General features: G+C 31.3%; 2 protein-coding genes across 2 annotated transcripts; both read right to left on the bottom strand.

Annotated features, from left to right (window-relative positions):
• Positions 1-6,372: 6,372 nt before the first annotated feature.
• LOC128181332 (uncharacterized) lies at positions 6,373-11,522 on the bottom strand. The gene is made up of 7 exons (XM_052849690.1): positions 11,101-11,522; positions 10,253-10,368; positions 9,123-9,231; positions 8,718-8,988; positions 7,492-7,646; positions 7,233-7,332; positions 6,373-6,799 (listed from the first exon to the last, which is right to left on the bottom strand). The coding sequence occupies exons 1-7, from the start codon at positions 11,293-11,295 to the stop codon at positions 6,555-6,557; spliced, it is 1,191 nt and encodes a 396-aa protein (XP_052705650.1). The 5' UTR covers positions 11,296-11,522; the 3' UTR covers positions 6,373-6,554.
• A 1,913-nt stretch (positions 11,523-13,435) lies between these two features.
• LOC128181566 (uncharacterized) lies at positions 13,436-18,651 on the bottom strand. The gene is made up of 8 exons (XM_052850015.1): positions 18,617-18,651; positions 17,444-17,650; positions 15,893-16,089; positions 15,529-15,637; positions 15,046-15,340; positions 14,179-14,306; positions 13,864-13,963; positions 13,436-13,781 (listed from the first exon to the last, which is right to left on the bottom strand). The coding sequence occupies exons 1-8, from the start codon at positions 18,617-18,619 to the stop codon at positions 13,579-13,581; spliced, it is 1,242 nt and encodes a 413-aa protein (XP_052705975.1). The 5' UTR covers positions 18,620-18,651; the 3' UTR covers positions 13,436-13,578.
• Positions 18,652-20,400: the final 1,749 nt, after the last annotated feature.

The raw sequence follows: 20,400 nt of genomic DNA, 5'->3' as shown, positions 1-20,400 counted from the left end.
AATTTTATTAAAGCATTCAAAGACTTTTCTGTGTTGAAATGATAACACTAAATTGTAAAAGATTAAATGTCAAAATTTAAAGAAAATAAAAACACTTTTTAAATACAATTTAAATAATGAAAATTAGGTATGAAACAATATAATCTTTTAAATGTCTTTCAAATGCTGAAATGTTAAAATCTATTCTAAATCAGATGCCAGATTATGTTTAAAAGAGAATGGTTTTTGTGGCCATTTTTAGGCTGCATTCATCCTCTTAAGACAAAGAGCAGTGAATAAAGATATAGGTAAATATTTAAAATTTTAAGCAAAAATATTCAGATTTTTTTTAACTTAATGATAATTTATGGCCAAAAACATCATGTTTAAAAGTTTAACACAAATCTGATGTTTAATTTGTTGACCATTCCGCCTACTTAAAGGTAATTATAGTGTACATTAAGTTTCATAAAAAAAACCCGAAAGTAAGCAAAACGCTCCTTTAATTCATATTTGACACTTAAAAGTGTAGAACGCAAAACTGCTCACATACAAGTTTTTTTTTATCAGTGCCATTTTTACCCTATTTTACACATCACAGCAGAGCACATAAACAAGCTGACATTCAATATTATACAGTAGGAGATAGTACATCCTGTAATTTTTTTCGCAAATTGAAAATAACTACATGTTAAACAAATTTTGGAAATTTTATTGCAGCTCGAAGGTAAACGATAGCCAATGGTTACAAAAGATATATTCGTCTGAAACATCATAAATTATGTCAATATGGATAATACTATACGTCAGAGCAATTGTTTCATATATCAATTTCAAGTCGATATTACATAATGACTTTTACATTACTAATTTAAATTGGCAATCTTGAATTGCATAACACAATTAACAAAACTCGCATTTCATTTCTTAATTAAAAAAAATAATAAAAGATGAATCTTTACCAAACAAATTAAATAGACATGGAAAATAAGTTTTCTTGAACCAAGAACTTCGAAACGTAAGAAAAAAATATTGGGATATAACAGTCATATATTTTAATAACAACATGTACATATGTGTATATGCGAGTCATCATGTCATCTATCAGTTATAACCATGATTGTTTATCTGTAAGCTTTATCTAGAAGAACACTCATATACGAATAATCATTCTTGTTACACGTAACGGCTGAACAATTCCGGAAAGAATCCGATCCACTTTGGATTTAATCACAGATGTGTTGATTAGAGTATTTGTCTTATCGTGTATTGCGGCGAGATAAACTATTTTAATATATTTTAATTCCTCAATGGTACTGAAATAGCTAAAAAAAAAATTAGTGGTTAATCCTATTTAGAATCTCAAAAGTATTTTTAAACTACACAGAAAGTATCAAAGACTTTCAGGAATGCAGTGCTCCCGATTTGTCATCGCCCGACCTCTGGTTGGGATGTAAAGGTTAGATTTAAATCCTGTTACTTCAGTTCTTTAGTATATACAGATATATTGAAATAAACAGAAATAAAGATTCAATCTTAAACATTCTTTATAGCTTGATTCTAGTTAAATCGATTTAAACCTTAAATAGTTTTTATTTTTGTTAATATTCTATTTAAAGACTGACTGCACACAGGGAAGAAATAAGTATATAAAACAATTTGGAACAATAAAATGAGACGTCTTTTTGATTTTTTCAAACATTGTTACAGTGTATTGATATGAAATTCAAAATTAGTATATGATATATTCCCAAATTTAATTGCCATTAGTAATTCGTCTGCAATAATTATGTGAATTTCAAACACTGAAACGTCAAGTCAATGATGCAAGAAATATGGAACTTGAAACTAATGTGATAAAATTATGCATATACATGTAACTTATATTTGAACACCACAAAAAAAAAATATGGCTCACTACACCTTAAAATATTTTCTCAAATCAGCAGAAAATTACTTGACTATGATAGATATCATTATGGATAAGAAGTATTAAAGTCAAATGGGCAAAAAAATATGAATTTTGTATTTAAAAAATTACATTTTCGAAAATTTAATTTAGTTAAAATGAAAAAAAGCTCAGGGGGGGATTCGAACTCATGATCTGCAGTTCAGAAGCCCAATACTTTATCCACTGAGCTACGACTATATACAGGCAAATTGAACGATATAAACAGTTTAACAAAATATTTAAATCGCCATCTTGTGACGTAGTGTCTTAAAAAGTATAAGTCTGGGTGTAGTGAGGTAACTTAAGTGTTGTTTACCCTACAGGCGGAAAGATCTTAAACATTGTCTTTTCATAACTAGCAACGTATCCTTATCTAATTGGATATCCATTTTCTTATTGTTGGAATGTTTGGATTCTAATCCAACTAGCTTGTATATACTGCGTGATGTTGTAAAATCAAACGTGAAACTTGCGTTTGAGGTCATTGGGTTAGTCTCAGCTTGGTCTGCGGCGTATTTAATGTATTTTAATTTTCTTCAGTGGAACTGAAATAGCTTACAAAAAGTTAGTGGTCAAACCTTTACAAATAATTTAAAACATTTCCAGAAACCACAAAAAAAGACTTTCAAGAATGCAGTGAATTGAATTGCAATCGCACGACCTTTACCTTAAAGGATCTGTGAAGGTCAGATCTAGAAATTGGCATTTCGATTTTTATTACATACAGTTAGAGAAAATGAACAGAACTAAAATTTCATTTCAAACACATTTGGCTTAATCAACAAAATAAAGATTTTGTCTCTTAATATTTTATTTTTATAAACTCTAGGCGTACATGTAAAACAAAATACAATGAAGAACATGAGGAGAAACGTCTTCTTTTATTATTTCTAACTTAAATCAACACCGTTTAAAGAACTGTGTTGATTTTAAACATTTAAACTTCAAGTCAAATTTACAAAGACATTGGAACTTTTTAAGTCCTAAAATAAAATGATAGAAAAATAAATGATACTCGCACTTGCAGTAAGATAAACATCTTGCACTTTTGCCATTGTGTGTGCTTATTATGTTAATAAACATTTTCCGGGAAAGATGGCAACATTTATTCACATAATCTCTCTCTCTCTCTCTCTCTCTCTCTCTCTCTCTCTCTCTCTCTCTGACTCTGACACATGATACATAAACATATTATAACAGGTAAACAATAACACACCTTAGCTTTTCACAAATCAAGCACTTCAAACATCTTTATAGAAATTTTAACGAATCGAAACCAAAGTCGGGTCGATGACCCAATTAATTATTTCCTGGTCTGATCAGTTTATCGTCAATAGGGGAGAAACTGACCACATATCCTTTTTCTTGATGTGTCACATACACACACTGACTGTTTGTTTGTTCGTTATAGGGATAGAACGGAAGATACAATTATTTTTTCATCCCCACATTGGGATTGATTGTTTCGAAATGTTGGTTTTTAATGTAACTTGAACATAAACGTGGTGCGTAAAATCCCCGACTCAACATTGCAGGGACCCTCTAAACAGTATGAAAACTAAAATATGAAACTTTGAAGACGTTTAAAACCCTTTTTTCCCTTTTCTTGAATTATTTTGAGGTTTTGGAAGTGTTGCAAATAAATACTGTTGTAAGCAGAATATTTTTTGATGATTGAAGTAAAAACAAAGTAATGGTTACAAAAATTTGTTTTATTTGTGTCTGAGAAACTTTAGAATGTTTTGTCGCCTATTGAGGCTTTTAATGTGTTTTACTGAATCAACAGCCTCGGTTTATTACACCTAATAAAATATGTCAATTCGGAACATAAAAGGGGATATTCTATTTGTGTTAGTAATTTACTAAATATTTACAATTTTAATTTTGTTTTGAAATATTCCAGTTGATTTTACAGTTTAACCTTTTTTTTTTCTTTTTTACAAATTTTATAACGAAACCTTTAAATTATACGATAACCCATACAATGCATATAAATAAAAGAAATAATAACAAAAGTTGTTGCCAACATAGGTTCCTATGTGTTTTTGGTAAAAGAAATTAAACAAGAAAAAAAAGAATATTGAATTTTTTGGAAACAGTCATCGTGAAACAAAAGTATCGATAAGTCATAGCGATGGATGTGTGTCTTTCGCGTATACTATTTCAGATTAAACACTCATACACTGACACTCTGTTCATTAGTAACTCTTGTAATATGTAACAGCTGCATAATTCCTGAATGAATTCGATAGAGTTTGGAATTACCAACAGATGCGTTAATCGCTGGGTGTTTTTTTATCTTTTATCGCGGCAAGATCAACACGAATTATGGAGTTATTTTTTAAATCTTGATGGATCTCAAATAAATTGTAAAAAATAAGTGATCCATCCCAAATGAAATCTTTAAAGTATTTTCAAACATCACAAAAAAGGTCAAAGACTTTCAAGAATGTAATAGCTTGATTTGTCATTGCACGACTGTGAATGGATATCACCAGTATGTACAATTTTCTCCCAACTGGCCGGTAGGAGAAAGCTATGAGGAATCCGGGCCGTGGCTTGAGGCCATGGATGGATATATAAAGGTCGTATATAAGCAACGGGTGAATTTATTCTGTTATTCTCTTGTTGCATATAAACGCAGCCTAGTTGGGTAATAAGAGTTAAGGGCGTGCATACTCTCGATCTTAGTTTCCAAGACCATTGCAACTAATGTTGGAAAATCCTGAACATGTAACATTGTAGGCATTTAACAGCGTCAGTTGTTATCGTTATATATTCTCAGAAAAAGCTACATGAAACGTCAAACATACTCTTTGTAGCATATGCATGAAGACATTGATGATTAGAATGATAGCAGACTTAATCTTCAAATTAGGGCGTGAGCTTAGTGATCAAAGGGTATTCTCGTTCAAGCCAAAGATGACAGTTTTTGTTGTTTGCTTTTAGGACTCAGCTTGATAGAATCGTATCGCTACCAAGAAATGAGTTTTTCATAGAATTGAAAGCATGGTGTTGTGTAATTAAAAACATGATGGAAAGCATCAATTTGGATCACGAAAAGTTCAAATACCATATATCAATATTCTTAAATAACTGCGTTAAATCTGCGTTAAAACATTCAAAGAGTTTCAAGTTCATAAATAGTAACACGGAAATTGTAAAAGATTAACAGCGAAAATTTTACTTCGTGTGAAAAAATTGATACAAAATAGAAATACGATTCAATTCAGTTGTAATAAAAAATAGGTAGAAACTTTCAAGATACTCTAAAATGCAGAAATATGTTTAAACCTTCTTCAAATCGGATGGCAGATAAAGTTTCAAGATATAAGGATAGTGTGTACATGCATTAGTTTCACAGTAAATTAAAGAATCGTTGTAACAGGCCCATATATATATTCAGCTAACCCATACTGCTCTCTCTCTCTCTCTCTCTCTCTCTCTCTCTCTCTCTCTCTCTCTCTGAAATTTTAATCTCTTTAACTTTATAAGAATGGACTAAACATATCAATATTACCATCATTTTACCAACAAGTGAGCAGTGTATCTGGTTAACAGGTACAATTCAATGGTTTCAATCTCAATCAATGGCAGTTTCAAAGTATTGGTGAAAGAATCATTTGAATATACGGATCTACAATGAATGTGTCATGCACACAACGTGAACCAATGTCTTTAATTGCCAGGACTCCCCAACATGTGGTGCTATAGTCTTGAAGGAATCCTAACAGCGATTGTTTGTTACTTTAGGAATCATGTGGAGTTCTCAGAAAAGCAGCATAAACGTGAAAGCATATTTTTGTAGCATTAAGGACTAAATGGTTGAAACATTAAAAACACCAGTCCTGTCTTTAATGTTTCACAATCGCTTCGTAATCACATGGTTTTGCAGTGCTTGCGTCACATCAAGTCGTTTTTATTGCCCTTTGAGAGCCCATTATCTAATAGGAGCTTAATACATTGTAGATTCAAATCGTCTAATTGAGTTTTTTTTTTGTTCCACTGAATAAACGATTAAATATGTTACGAATATTCAGGTTAATTATCACTTAATCTTGGTAAATCCATTCCTCATAATTCTAGGAATGATTACAAACAATGAAGTATACAGTAGAAGACAGTTTGGGATTTGTTTGGGTGTTTTGTTGTTCTGTTTTTTGTTTTCTGTTTTTGCTTTTGGTTATATTTTTTTATATATATCTAACGGCATAACACTCAAACTACACCATTGTATCCTGATATCAATTTGAATAATATATATTGTTCCTAAAGATCATTTCACAATAATGATACCAATTTCTTTGTGTGTCATCTAATTCAAAGTAAAAAAAAAATTAATTAACTGTTTATTGTGCAAAATAAACCATTAAACAAAACAAATAAATACAAATTGTTTAATATATGTCAAAAATGTACAAAAAAAAAATTTCATCAAAAAAAAAAATTTACGGGCCGTCATTTTAATATTTTACAGTTGTGTAAGGTGTTGATAAAGTTCACACAAAGAAAAGGGATTTAGACAAAAGTGCAAATAATGCAAAAGAAATGCTCCGCATCAGAAGATTATTTGGGAGACCCTGTCTGATCCAAATTAAGTGTGTGTTTTATTCAAATATTGTTTTTAAGAATCATAGAAAGAATCTTTAACATTATCGTCACTGTCGCCATCGAGGTTGTCGTCGTTAGAATCATCGCCTTCAACATCATCTAATGGTACAAATGAGAATGTACGCATAGCGTGTATGTCCACCGTTGGTAAGACCTGACAACGATCCACGAATCTTTGAAACAAGAAGAACGGGTTCCGCTCTTGGCGCTTGTGCATTATAATTGTTTCGGTCTCAATGTTAAACTTCATGAACATATCTGAAATAAATGTGTTCATTGGTTCTAATCACAATGAAAAATAAACATAAGCTGATATTTCTTTCGTGAAAACTCATCTATTAGGATAACATAGTTGCATGCTAGTTCATATTTGTTCACGAGAAATTACAAAATTTTTATTAAACTCGTTACCAAATATTAATTGTCAAGTGTCAGTGTATCTTAAACAGTCGTGTTACAGTTATTGAAATCCTCATCTAAGACCATGGTATTTAATGATACAGATATCGTCCTGCTTCTTCACTGTCCACTGCTGTTAATATTGGGTTTAACTGTCTTCCCCGTAAATCACACTCATGCAAAAATACTTAAAGTTTTGAAGATGCCTATTTATCGTTTTTTAATTCATATAAAGGTACATGTAAAAAATAATTATGTTCTCTTAAGTAAATTACTTAGGAAATTTACTCACTCTCATAGAGTAAAGATTCAAACACGTCGTCATCTTTCTCTAATTTGTACGTCAGGAAAAAACGCTCATCCGGATTTGAAAGATTAAAAGTCGCGTGGGGCTAAAAGTTAAACAAAAGTAGGCTATATTAATTTTATTAGTACTACATTTTTTCCCATAGATATCGACATTTCGTGGGTTTTGGCTTAGAAATAAACTGTGACGTAATGAATAATTTGTATTTCTTTGACACAAGGACATATTTCATATCAAATCTTACCCTTAGCATAACAGTCGATGATAATTCTGATATAGCTGAAGAAATGTCGTAGCACTTGCCATTTATATTAAATTTTCCAACAAAGCCACTCCTCATGTTCATATTGCCATCTTCATTTTGGACCATGCACTTAAAGAATCGTAACAAAAAGCGATCTGAAATTTAAAAAAAAAAAACAAATCATAGAAACGCATTATTTTCTACACAAAAATAATTTTTTGCCAATTTTTCTTCGTATAAAACTGAGATTACCAATTCAATATTGATACTTTTCTTTAAAAATAAATGAAATTTGTTCCTGATGCTCAGAAAATGCATAATTATTCATCAAAAACTAAAATTCCAATCGGATTAAACCTATTTTCTGTAGATGATCATGATTCGATGAGTTTTTCATTATTTGGTTTAGTTGAATATTCATATTGTTAAGATTATGACAAATGTGTCTGGACACTGAATAAAAATCATCCTCTTATCTTTTTTAAATGCTTTATTTGATTACACATTAGTTGTCTCCTATAATTATTATTTAAATACTCAATGTGGCATGTGACATCTGTCAATATTGATGTGATTAAAAAAAACTTTTACCGGTTTAAAATTTTCAAGTTTTACAATATTTAACCAAAAAATACGTTTTAAAATTTACGGGACTAGAACTCATAACTTAAGGTAAGCAGTGAATCTACTAACCCACTGTGCTGCGCTGATAGATGACAAGAAAGAAACTTTTATAAAATTGTACTTGATTTATTATTTCGATAAACAATACATGTACGTTACAACATGGAAGTGTCCCGTACCACTTTGGAATACAAAAAAAAATGCTTCTGAGAGCGGCAGTCTTGTTTTAAGTATAAGAGTATAATACTAGTAGGCTTTTGTAAACGACGTTTATTAAGGAGGCTTGATAGTCAACAAACTAACCAACAGATCTGCCATAAACTTTTAAATTTGAATTTTTTTTTACCATAAACTAACATTTAGTTAAGAAAAAACCCAATTATTTGGACTTTGAAATTTGATTATTCTCCAATAAATCTTTTTACAGAGATCTTCTTCTAAAGGATAATAGAAGTCTTAAATTGCCGACGACCGACGAGCCCTCATAATACTAAAATTTATATGTACTTTTTAAAATTCATGAAACAATTATAGCTGGGTGTTTAACATATTGGATGAAAAATGCTTTGGTATAAGATAAATAGGATCAGGATTTTTCTTACATCTATTCTTTGGTGGATTAACTGTATTTCCACGTAAATTCAAATCTTCAACGTTAGCCGAAACATATGTTCCAGTTTTGCAGACAATTCTTAAACAAAATGGTTTGAAATAACTTTTCCATTTTAGGTTTTTCACTTTTCGTGAAGATTTTCTAACTAGATATAAGGAAGATAACTCTTTGCTGGATCCCGGATTTTGACTGTTGTAAAATGCAATCTTGACTTCGTATATCTGAGGGCCAGTATCATTATACATCCATCTCCAAATTCCCTGCAAAATCGACATGAAATTAATGTTTTTAAAAGTCGTGAACTGAATAATGTTTTTATTTTGCAAACACACAAATTTGTTTTCATATTTTCATAATGCATTGTTTTTTGTTGTTTATATAAGTTGACGTTTACCATCTTGATTGCTGGAGACTTCTTTAGCAGCTCCCACATAAGTTCCACATCTTGTAACGATTTAACCCTCGTGTTTTCGTCATTAAGACAAACCAGTCTATCATTAATTCTAAAAGATGTAGACATTAGTTAGTTTTCACTTTAAGATATATAAATGCAAATAACCGTTATTAATGCACCTACATTTGTATGCTAAGAAATCTCCTGTTCCCGAATTACTTTCAGAACATAATCATGAATAAATTTTTAAGACAAAATTTCTATCAATTCGAACCTAAAAACGCCTTTTTTATTTTCAGTCCTAGTAAGTCATTTTTTTATGTTTTTTATATTTAATATATATATATATATATATATATATATATATATATATATATATATATATATATATATATATATATATATATACTTGTGTCTCATAATATCGCGGTACTTAATTTTTTCCCTAAAAAAAGATATACCAAGTTATAATTTTTCACATGTCATTAGTGCTGTTCAAAAAGCTTTTATTAGACTAACTTTTCTGAGGAACATCAATTTCCCAACTTACGTAGTTTATTTTGTGTGCTATTTTTAAATCACAAGTCTTATACACCTTCAAATTTAGAGAGTTCCATTGTATCGCGGCATTGGAAATCTGGAAGCCTGGTTCAGTTATAACGGACAGTTTTTATTTTTTAAAAGTGAAATAAGATTCTTCATGAAAGCAAAGTCATTAAACTGGTTAGGGAATGAAATATACATTCTATTATGCTTTTTATTTAGTTTTTTTCATCAGATACATTTTGGACTTTTGAACTTGCTTTCTCTCCGAAAAATTTTTATTTGTGAGAAAATTTTTATTTGCCGATATATTTGACAACCTTCTTTGCACTAATCTTGAAGTTGGTGCATGAACTCCTTGTGGAAAATCGCAGAAAAAAACGGGAATCCTATTTTTTAGAACATACCGCGATACAATGGAACCCGCGATATAATGAAAAGAGAGTATATATAAAGAAAAAAAAGAATATTCTTTTGCAAACCCCTCTTAGTTCATGTCTAAACGTGCGCTACATATGCAGGTAAAAAAAAGGGTACAAAATTATTGCAAAGCTTTTAAAAAGCACTCTGACACAAAAAATTTGCACCTTAATTCTTTGCTCGCCATGCCACAAACGTCTTTAACCACGTGATATACATCTTCTCCGTTCATCGGATTTTTGGCAGATTCAATGCGAAACCAACTACTACTATTCCGGAAAGTCTTGCAAACAAATATGATACAGCGCATAGTAGTTCATATGATTTTTATAAAAATCAGGCATTGATCAACTGGAAAACGGTTTTTTCAACGATAAACTAGTGTAATTGAAAAGTTTAAAATATTATTCTTTTTCTGGGAATTAAGGTCAACATCTAGTAAATGATTCCAGAGTGTCTTTTGATGCTAGAACCCTAATGACGTCATAATTGATTTGATGAAAATTTTTCCCGTACTTTCCGGCTGTATAGGAAATATGTAGATAATGAAACATTTTCTTGACATTCTAAATCAAATCATAAAAAAAAGTAATCCCGATACCCATATTTAATTTGGCATCATTTCAAAAAATAGGTCAAGAGCTTGTTTGATGTCGTTTTTGAGGAGACTGTAGGCATTCTAGATGTATGCCATTAGTAAAAATTGGTCAAAACTCTGAGATTTGATACTTCTTGTGGAAAATGACATTTCAAAACATGATTTTTTTCATTGTGTTTAACAAAAATTTAAGTCCGGCACTCCCTGTGAAACAAAGCTATTGTTGTGAAGCATCTTTGAAAGAATTTTTATCTTGGATTTCATAAACCTGTAGGCACCTTTCATGTACTAGATCTTGACCTTAAAGACGTTGGGATGATTATCAAATTAACTTGGAATAGTCATAAAAGTGTTTCTTTTTTTTGATAAAAAGATTAAATGACACAAGAACAAAAATCTTGATTTTGAAAGACATACCAAATTCTGCCTGTGATCATTACAACCCCTGAAAATTACTCCGTCTGCTGAATCATCTTCCCTTTCACCATTCTTCAGGACTTCTTCTGGAGATGGCGTCATGAGCACCAGAGAAACGTCATCAAATACCGCTACCTTGTCTCCCTCTGAGACGCATGTCCATGAAGAAGACTTCACGTCTGCCATTGATGTCATTCAAATTATTTTGCTGATAACAAATAAATTTAATACGACTTTGCATGTTCTTAAATATTATCTATTCGGAAACTCCTATTTAGCCCGGACGGAAAAAAGTACAAAAATACACTTTTCATTCAAAAGCTCGATATCATGTTAATGGGTTTCATGTGAAACAGGACGTTGCAGTGTAAAATAAATTGTCAATGATTTTATTTTTGTTTTTATTTACAATTCAACATTAAGATGTTATATTCAACATATATTATTTTCTTGGCCACTTTCTTACCTTGCAAGGTAGATATTTTGATAGTTTTTACTTCCCTTTTCTTGTATTCTGACTTTCATGTTTTGTTTGGGTTTTTTTTTTTTTTTTGGCGATTTCAATTTTCTGAAATAACAAATTATGATTGATGGTATTTATTCCCAAGTTTATTTAATGATTTGAACAACGGAATTAAACTCTACAATCATTTAGAACATTGGCTTTCTTACATAGCAATACCATAATTTTACCAAAAAATAATTAAATCAACACTTCAAATATGTTTATTCTAAATTTGAGCAGAATGTGAATGCACATAAAAATATTCAATGAAATGTTCTTAAAAATGTTACGAAATCCAAAAAAGTAATACATTCTCTAGATTTTGTTATAACGTAATCACGAACAGAATAACAATCAGAATATATTTATGATTAATATATTAACCACCAATGATTTTGTACATTTACATTTCTAAAATTAAAAATGTTAAATTTCACAAGCTTATATACTTTTAAGTATGAAACATAACAAAAATATGCCACTGTACTAAAATAAGAACTAAATACTTGGGTTTTGGAGGGGGGGGGGCGGAAATCAATATGGAAATATGGTTCCTTACATAACTATAGATAATTATGTAAACGGTGAACACAACTTGGAGAACTTGGGTTTTGGAGGGGGGGGGGGGCAGAAATCAATATGGAAATATGGTTCCTTACATAACTATAGATAATTATGTAAACGGTTAACACAACTTGGAGAACACGGTTTGTATTACTTATTACTATATATTCTGTAATAAATGTCATGTTATCATCAAAAGTCACGTGATCAACGTCCTGCCTCAGTGATAAAAACTGCAAATTGTGGTCTTGATATCATAGAAACAATAATTATTGGCATTCATTATTTCGATTATGTTTCCAAGCATATCTGGTTTGTTTTCTAGAAGAAACGAGCCTTTTTTGTAACTTTTTAACACTCTGCTACATTTTATGTTTGTGTTCAACGTACATGTAGTTTGTATTTGACTGATAAAAAGATAATTATACCGGTATATGAATGTCTCGAGAAAAAGCAGCAACCAGAAAGAGCAAGGCGCTATCGTCTTTTCTATTTTAACCATTTGTAAACGCACAGTAACTATGGTACAAATGCACATATTTCAGCTTGTCTGTAAATATTTGCCATTATCAAATCAAGAGTAATTTATAATCATTTTAACTAACATGTATAATTAACTTTTGCAAAACCTATTATAATTGTAATTTTTTTAGCAGTGTTAGCCTTCTGAAAACATTTCTTTTCAGACACGTAGCATTGTTTTTGAAAGTGGGGACCAGACTCATCCAATATATCCTGACAAGCAAAAAAAAAAGGTACTTTCCAAAATCTTAATCCGTGGGGGGGTTATACCTTATAACTTCAATTTCACTGTTTATTTCCTTATTTTTAATTCAATATTTTACATAGTCACATAAAAGTGGGGGGGGACCAACTTCGTGTTTATTCAATTATAAAAGGGGGCGGCCCCCTGATGCTACGTTCCTGCTTTTGTTCGGCAGTCCCACAGGTGAGTTTGTGTTATATTACAGATTGAATATTATGAGAACCACTCTGGCCAATTTTCGCCATAATTTAATAAAATTTTAAGTTTAAACTTCACTGGTATTTTATTTTGTTCTATGTAGCTGTCTTCAGTAATCTTTTGATAGTTGTTTTTTTTCAAAACACTCAAAGAAAGGCTCTTTTTAACCGTTTTAACAAGTCTTTGATTGCAAAACCATATATCAGGTACATGGACATCAGAAATAAATCTAAATCGTTGGTTGAGCAAAGAAGCTTGTAAGTTCATTAACAACATAGAAAACACAAATTGTACTTATGTTTATACATGTTTATACAATCATGTTTATACACAATGTTACATAATGTCTATGTACATGACGTGATTTCACATATTAAGTACCCTCAGTTCTTTATCTTTTCTTGTAAAATGTAAAATGCATCATTCTCAGGTTGATAAAGACTTTTCAATGTTTAATTGTTGTTGTTTTTTTTTTATTTTCTATGATCCGCTCAAACACGAATAGATCGCCGCCATTTGTATCTGATACGGTTGACTGTGGTACCGGTCCTCGTGTTCGAAATGTCTGAAACCGGTAGGTTGGTCCTTGTCTTTTACTGTAATTCATCGTCAACATCCCAGTCTCATTGTTATATTTCATAAACACGTCTATAAAATAAGATCATAATCATTTTAACATTACACATTTTAGTTGAGCCCCAGTGTATATTGTTTAAATTGCAAGCCTTACTTTTGTACAGGAGGGATTCGAAAATATTGTCTTCTTTTTGAACCTGTAACTCCAATATAAACCGCTCGTCCAACTTCTCTGTGTTGTAATCAGTATGTTCCTGCAATATAAGTAAACCCATAGAAATCCATATAATGCACATGTACTTATGTATCTTTGCATTGAAACCTCGTAAAGATATATTCCTGCGACACCAGTAAATCTATAGTATCATGTGGTAACCCGTTACATGTACCTGTGTTTTAACAAAATACTATTCTTTATTGCATGATGTATATAATTCCTTTTTTTTCCTTTTGAAATTTTGATAGATACCCTCAAAAGAACATTAGAATCGCCAATCACATCGTATCTGCCAAACTGGGCCACGAAACCATATCGAATATTGGTCACGTGATCATCATCCGTTACCATGCAGTTGAAAAACCTCACAAGGAAACGAACTACAATAGTACAAAGAAATATTATTAATGGGTTAATAATTCTGCATGAAAACCGACACTGAGACACTATCGCTTGTTTGCAAACAAAATGGCATGCAAGAGCTCAGACATAAAATTTTGTATCAAGACTTTGAAATGGTGCAGATATTTTACGGAAGTTTTTAAATGGAAATGTTGAAAAAAAAATCAATGGGATTTAGTATCGTAGGCGGAAATCGGATTTTAAAAAAACGCAACGTACTGATGGGTTTGAAATTATTGATAAATTTTTAAGTAGTGTTGATTTTTTTGATAACCAAAATCATTCTGTATGCTTTTTTAAGGTGAAAAAAAACTTTGATCTCTTAACTTCATAGGAATATTTATAACAAACAAATGAAAATTATAATTCAGTTCATAAGAGAAACTCAAACTACAATATTAAATACGAGTATCTGCTTTCAGAAGACTGGACTGTTTGAGCAATTACATTTGAATTTTAAATGAGCAAAATTTGTGTTTGGTAATATATATATATATATATCAAAAATGAAATATATTACTAGGATATTACTTTATTCCGCTATTCAACCAGTTTGCATCAAATTAACGCAAACATCGAATTGTTAGCATAGTTTTATTTAGTTTACATATGTCCGAAAAATAAAAGCGAGATTTTAAATTCCGCAAGGTGTTCTTATCGCGATTTTACGTGAATATTAATTCCTCGCGTTTAATTAGGAATCTACAGTAGGCTTACATTGGTCGTTGCTTTTGTGGGACTCTGTCATTGGTTTTCCTTTCAAAGTCATGTCCACAGTGTCGGCATACACATACAGTCCGGTTACACTTGCAATGTGGATATGATAAGGAATGAAGTCGTCCTGATGCCATTTAAAATTTTTCACTTCCCTCGAAAATCTGTCATTTAAAGATAACATTGAAAACTCCCGCAACATCTGTGGCACAGGATGACCAGGTGAAGTATTCCGGATCACCACGTGTCTTTCTTGGATTTTATGTCCGCCCTCACACTGTTCCCATCTCCAGGTTTTCTAATTTATCATAAAATTGATTTTTCACGATTACACTATTTTGTATATTCATTTTCAATCAAAATGTACAAGTATTTGTAACTATACATCAATAAAGATTATTGAAGGACTAAATTTAAAAACATTTAATTTCCCTTATTTGCAAAACTTATCATTATTTCAAATATTAAGAACAATTAACTGCATACCAGCTTCACCACTGAGAAATTTGCGACTCGTTCAAGTACTCTGTCCATTTCTTCTTCACTCATTTGTTTCACATCCACCTCGTTTATTTCTAGTATTCTGTCATATGCTCTGTATACAAAATGCATTTTCGTAGTTTATACTTCAATTTCCTTTTGTTTACTTATAAGAATTGAATTAACAATGTTTACAGAAAAGAAATCTTAGTCCTAATTGAAAAGCACAATTTTGCAACATTATGTTACAAGGAGTGGGGGTCTGATAAATAGCTTTTTAATAATTTATGAAAGAATGTCTTTTGTCGTGTAAAATAATCTGACGATCAGAATGTCAGTTTGTAGAAAACAACATGATGGCTACCTGTACCTGATTAGACTGCTGAGTGCGCTGTGAGTATCCGTGACCACGTGATAAACATCGCGATGGCTGATTGGGTTTTTGACTGACTGCAGGCTGAATAGTGTGTCCCGGTCCCAAAGACGTTTAAACTCTCTGGTTCGTTTGTCTCTTCTAACGAGTGTTGATCCCGGTCTCTCAGAATCATTACTTGAGCTGCTGGATACCTATTTCAAAATAAACTGGAAGTAGAGACATTTGGTAGATGGTTGAAAGCCACCGTGTTCCCTTAAAAATCTGCGGCCATTAAATCTTTTTTTCTAGTTTTACTTTTAAAAATTTTGATATGTAGAATAATTAACTGGAGTATTTCTAACGGTCAGTCAATATTTTAATGCTAGTTAAACAGATACAAAACTCAGTTATAAAAAAAGAGTTTGCCATTTCTTTTTTACCTAGTTGGTATATAATGGTAAAAACTTTTTCTTATTATTTTTTACCTGCAAGTTAATTTAACCATAGTAAACAGTTTCTACCGTCACCACTTTTTTCAATAAATATTGTATTTTTTCTAATCAGTAACATAGATGTAAACAAAAAATGACAAAAGGCTTGTTTACATACATGTACTAAGTAGCAAGGGATTGTGAGCTCCGTATTTCGTTTATGACTCGCCAACTAGCTTTAACATTGTGGCTGACCATTACAAATACCGTTGTTAAAGGGACATGGTGACGCACAAACCCATGATTCAGCAAAATTAATATCGAATTTTTACACGATTTCCACATATTTTATATATCATATGAAAAGATGAACTTCTGTAAAATTACGGAGTTTAAAAGTAAATAAATCATATTAAAAAGAGAAACATAGAATAACGCGTTAGGCCAACACAAAAATATTGAGTTTTCCTTCCGCTTCATAGCCACGCAAGCGCAGGGGAATGTAAATACTGCAGCGTGGCATACATCATGAGCCAGAAACCTCTCACTGAAACATGATGTCTTCAAGAACTTTATATCTATTAATATGCATTCTCTATAAATGCATATTTCTTACCACAGTCATCGAATAGCTTCAAATTCAAATTCTTTTTTCAGTGTGTCAATCCCATTGTAACTATTTTTAGACAGAAATCGTAATCACGTGAAACTAAACCAATGTCCAAAACAACTCGGTTTGTTTACATGTGCAATTTCCGGATGAGTTTTAATGACCTGTAAATTCATATATAGATGGTGACTTATGATGCGCGAAACTTCCGTATGAGGAAATCTCGAGGAGCTCTTTTTATTTCCGTTGTCATAATCAAAAAGTAAAACATCATATTATAATTTGAAAAGTAATATTCGAAGAAAAACATCGTGACCATGCCCTTTGAAAGATACATGTACCTTTATGTTATGTTTATCAAACGGCATTATTGTATGATAATCTAAGATAATTAATATTCTCAGTTTAAATTATTTAAGAAACACTGTTGATTTTATTTTTAATTAAAGACGCATTTAAATCATATGGTTACTTTCTAAAGTGACCTATTCTTTTAATATGAGATTCTAAGGTCTACATACTTACTGAAGAACTGGAGTCTCTGTTCCCAGATAAACAGGAGAAAAATCCGTCCAAGTTGTCACCAGCAAGGTTCTCTCGAGATTCAACTTCTGTTTTTAACAGGTCTTGTGGGTTCCAAGTAGTTAAGACAACCGCTTTATCAAGTTGCAAGTCACGTTCTGTAGTAACTTTGCAAACCCATTGTCTTGTTTGGATTATGTTCGTCGCCATCTGTAACAAATTAAATAACTGTTATGAACGCAATTTTTATTATTGAAATAAATATTATGGTTATGAATTCTCGAAATTTCCTTATCGATAATTGATGCAGCAACACCTTCCGGTATAGACTGGAAAACCCCTTGATAAATGCATATTGGTCTACTTCCTCATAAGATTAATTATCATGAGTTTATGTCACAGTTACTTAATGAAGCTTAATATTTTGTTTATCAAAATGATCTGCAATTTTCTATTAGGACATTTTTATTGTGAAATTGTAATTTATTTCTTCAATGACAAATAATATGATCTGCATGTGAAGCAGGAATTGAAATGTTTTGACTTTTTTCATATCGAGTCCGATTTTTCCCGAATTTATTTTCACACGGTTTTTATTTCAAAATAAACTTATAAATTTGTAGTAGTCATATTTTTAGAGAAATGCTATTTACATGCAAAGGAGCCGATTGAAACAAGATAATATTATTGTCGTCTTGTACAAATATTAGATTGCTATATAGTCCTTCGTCGATATGTCTTTCTATCAAAATTTAATGATTTATCTTACATGATTACGGACTAATTATTATAAATTCAGTGTTTGCAGCATTTTTTTTTCAAATTCAGCTCACATTGCTTCAACTTTACAACTATACAAAATGATTTTAAGAGCGAAGAATTTGTTTTTCACTTGTAAGTCTACTTATATTCTCTATTTTAAGATTTATGCGAAAGTTCATAAAACACACAGCTTTTTTTTCCAAAGTTTTTGCCATACTCGGAGAGAAATACTCTCTTAAAAGGTTTTTAAAAATCAATTGATCATTCGGAAATGCAGCAAGCAAACGAAATGTGCCATCCGTCCTATAGCTAAACATTTGAGAGAGTTAAAAATGTTGTTTTTTTTAAATATGTAGACAAATCAACTTATTAATACATGTACTTCATCAATAAACTAAATTAATTTAGATTTACCATTTGGCTTCTCTTCGGCTCCACACTTTTTTCAAAAGTGCTTGAGGCTATTAAGGAAATATGATAATTTTAAAGAGCTCAAAGCAGGGTATTGGTCTGATTTTAGCTATGTCAGATTTGTCAGAAAGCTTTTGACTTTGCTGAGGGCGCGTTTTTGCGATGATTCATTTATGTACATGTACATGCATGCAATGCTTCGTTCGTTCCCATCGGCCACCAGTATTATACTTTTATGTTAAATACTGAAATCTGATTGGTTTAGAAGTTGTTAGTAATCCGTTCTATTACCCTCAGCGTTTGCAACACACTTGGCAACGGGTAACACAACAAATTGTTACATGCGCGTAAATTATGCGCGTACGGTTCGCTGTAGAATTCACTTCATTTCTATATAAACACAGTAAAATTTTCTCTATATTAAGACATCAGTATAATAAAAATAAATAGCGCTTGTTTGGGAGGGTAACGTCGGTTGACAATGGTTGTCTCGGGGTGTCAATTTCAACAGTATTCAACACTATTCACACTTCTATTTTATTCAAAACCTTTAGCACGAAAATCCAAACAATAAACCAATGGCCTTTTTCGATTAGGGTGGTTATTATAATCATTTGATAAAAAAAAGACATTTCATTTCGAATTTTGGTGTTTTGGGGTAGCAAAGTTATTTTAAAGTGGGAAACTTTGTTTTGATGAGTTTAACATTAGTCTTTTCGATGATTCATTTTGTGTAAAATTTTGCGATGTTCTTAAGTTTATGTTCATTGAATTGTTATTTGAAAATAAGAACATAAATTGAGTCTTTATTTATCAGTGGTGCCAACACAAGTCTTTGCTGGTACAACTGTCATGCAACTTTTTGAGATCATAGTAAGAAGTCAAGACACAGTAACTAGCAATGCAATCGGTTTTTTGAACGCAGGATGTATTGCACAAGTTTTCTTGGACTTGGACTTGAATTTGATACAAATTAACACACCTAACTTTTACTATATATATATATATATATATATATATATATATATATATATTTAAAGAAAAAGTCTAACTTATTAAAACCGAATATTTTGAGGTAAATTTTTGGAGGAGGGGGATACGGGCAATCAGGCAATAATACATCAGTTTCAGTATCAAAACAGGCCAAGATAACCCATACACATATTGTTTACTATATTACTATAATATAGAACCCTGTGTGTCAAGACAAGGGAACTTGGCTTGAATTGTAAAAAAAAATAACAACAATAACAAGGGGATGCTGAATTTGCTCAAAAGTCAGTGGATAATATTTAAAGCACCTATGATTTTTACAAAGAGTGGGCGGGGTCACTGGCCTCTGTGTGTAGGGGATATTTTATGGCCAATGATATGATTACAGTAGTACATGAATTAAGCTAACAAGCTAGTTGATTAAGCTAATTTTAAATAAAAGAAATAATATTTTCATGACAGAAAGTGTTCAAAATCCCACAAAAAATTTCCTTCACCCTTAAATAGCATGCAAAGGACTATACTAGCAACTACATATCCCAAAGACAACCCAGACCTTGCTCTCAAAGACAAAGTAGAGCGCTTGTGAAGGTACCATGCGGTTTCAGGGGGAAAATCGGATCGAGAAACGGACGATAATTACAGCTTTAAAACATCTTCAGTGGGAAGAACATTTGCAAACAAAATACAAGGCCGAAGTTCAAACATAATTTTGTTGAATTAAGAATTTTAAATGATTTGGATATTGTAAGGAAGTGTTTATATCCGTGTCGTAATCAGTATAAAACCGTATA

This window comes from Crassostrea angulata, chromosome 4 (assembly GCF_025612915.1).
Source record: "Crassostrea angulata isolate pt1a10 chromosome 4, ASM2561291v2, whole genome shotgun sequence".
Taxonomy (NCBI): Eukaryota; Metazoa; Mollusca; class Bivalvia; order Ostreida; family Ostreidae; genus Magallana; species Magallana angulata.
Note: the sequence above shows the minus strand (reverse complement) of the source record. Positions and strands in the feature narration are given on the sequence as shown.

Excerpts from the sequence above, each read along its gene's own strand:
- LOC128181332 (XM_052849690.1), bottom strand. The coding sequence starts at position 11,295 with ATGACATCAATGGCAGACGTGAAGTCTTCTTCATGGACATGCGTCTCA. Across the intron at positions 7,647-8,717 it reads TAATCCACCAAAGAATAGAT|ATCGCTTTTTGTTACGATTC; the intron begins GTAAGAAAAATC and ends TTTAAATTTCAG. Across the intron at positions 7,333-7,491 it reads CATCGACTGTTATGCTAAGG|CCCCACGCGACTTTTAATCT; the intron begins GTAAGATTTGAT and ends TTTAACTTTTAG.
- LOC128181566 (XM_052850015.1), bottom strand. Across the intron at positions 15,638-15,892 it reads GCACTCAGCAGTCTAATCAG|AGCATATGACAGAATACTAG; the intron begins GTACAGGTAGCC and ends TTTTGTATACAG. Across the intron at positions 13,964-14,178 it reads ATTCTAATGTTCTTTTGAGG|GAACATACTGATTACAACAC; the intron begins GTATCTATCAAA and ends CTTATATTGCAG.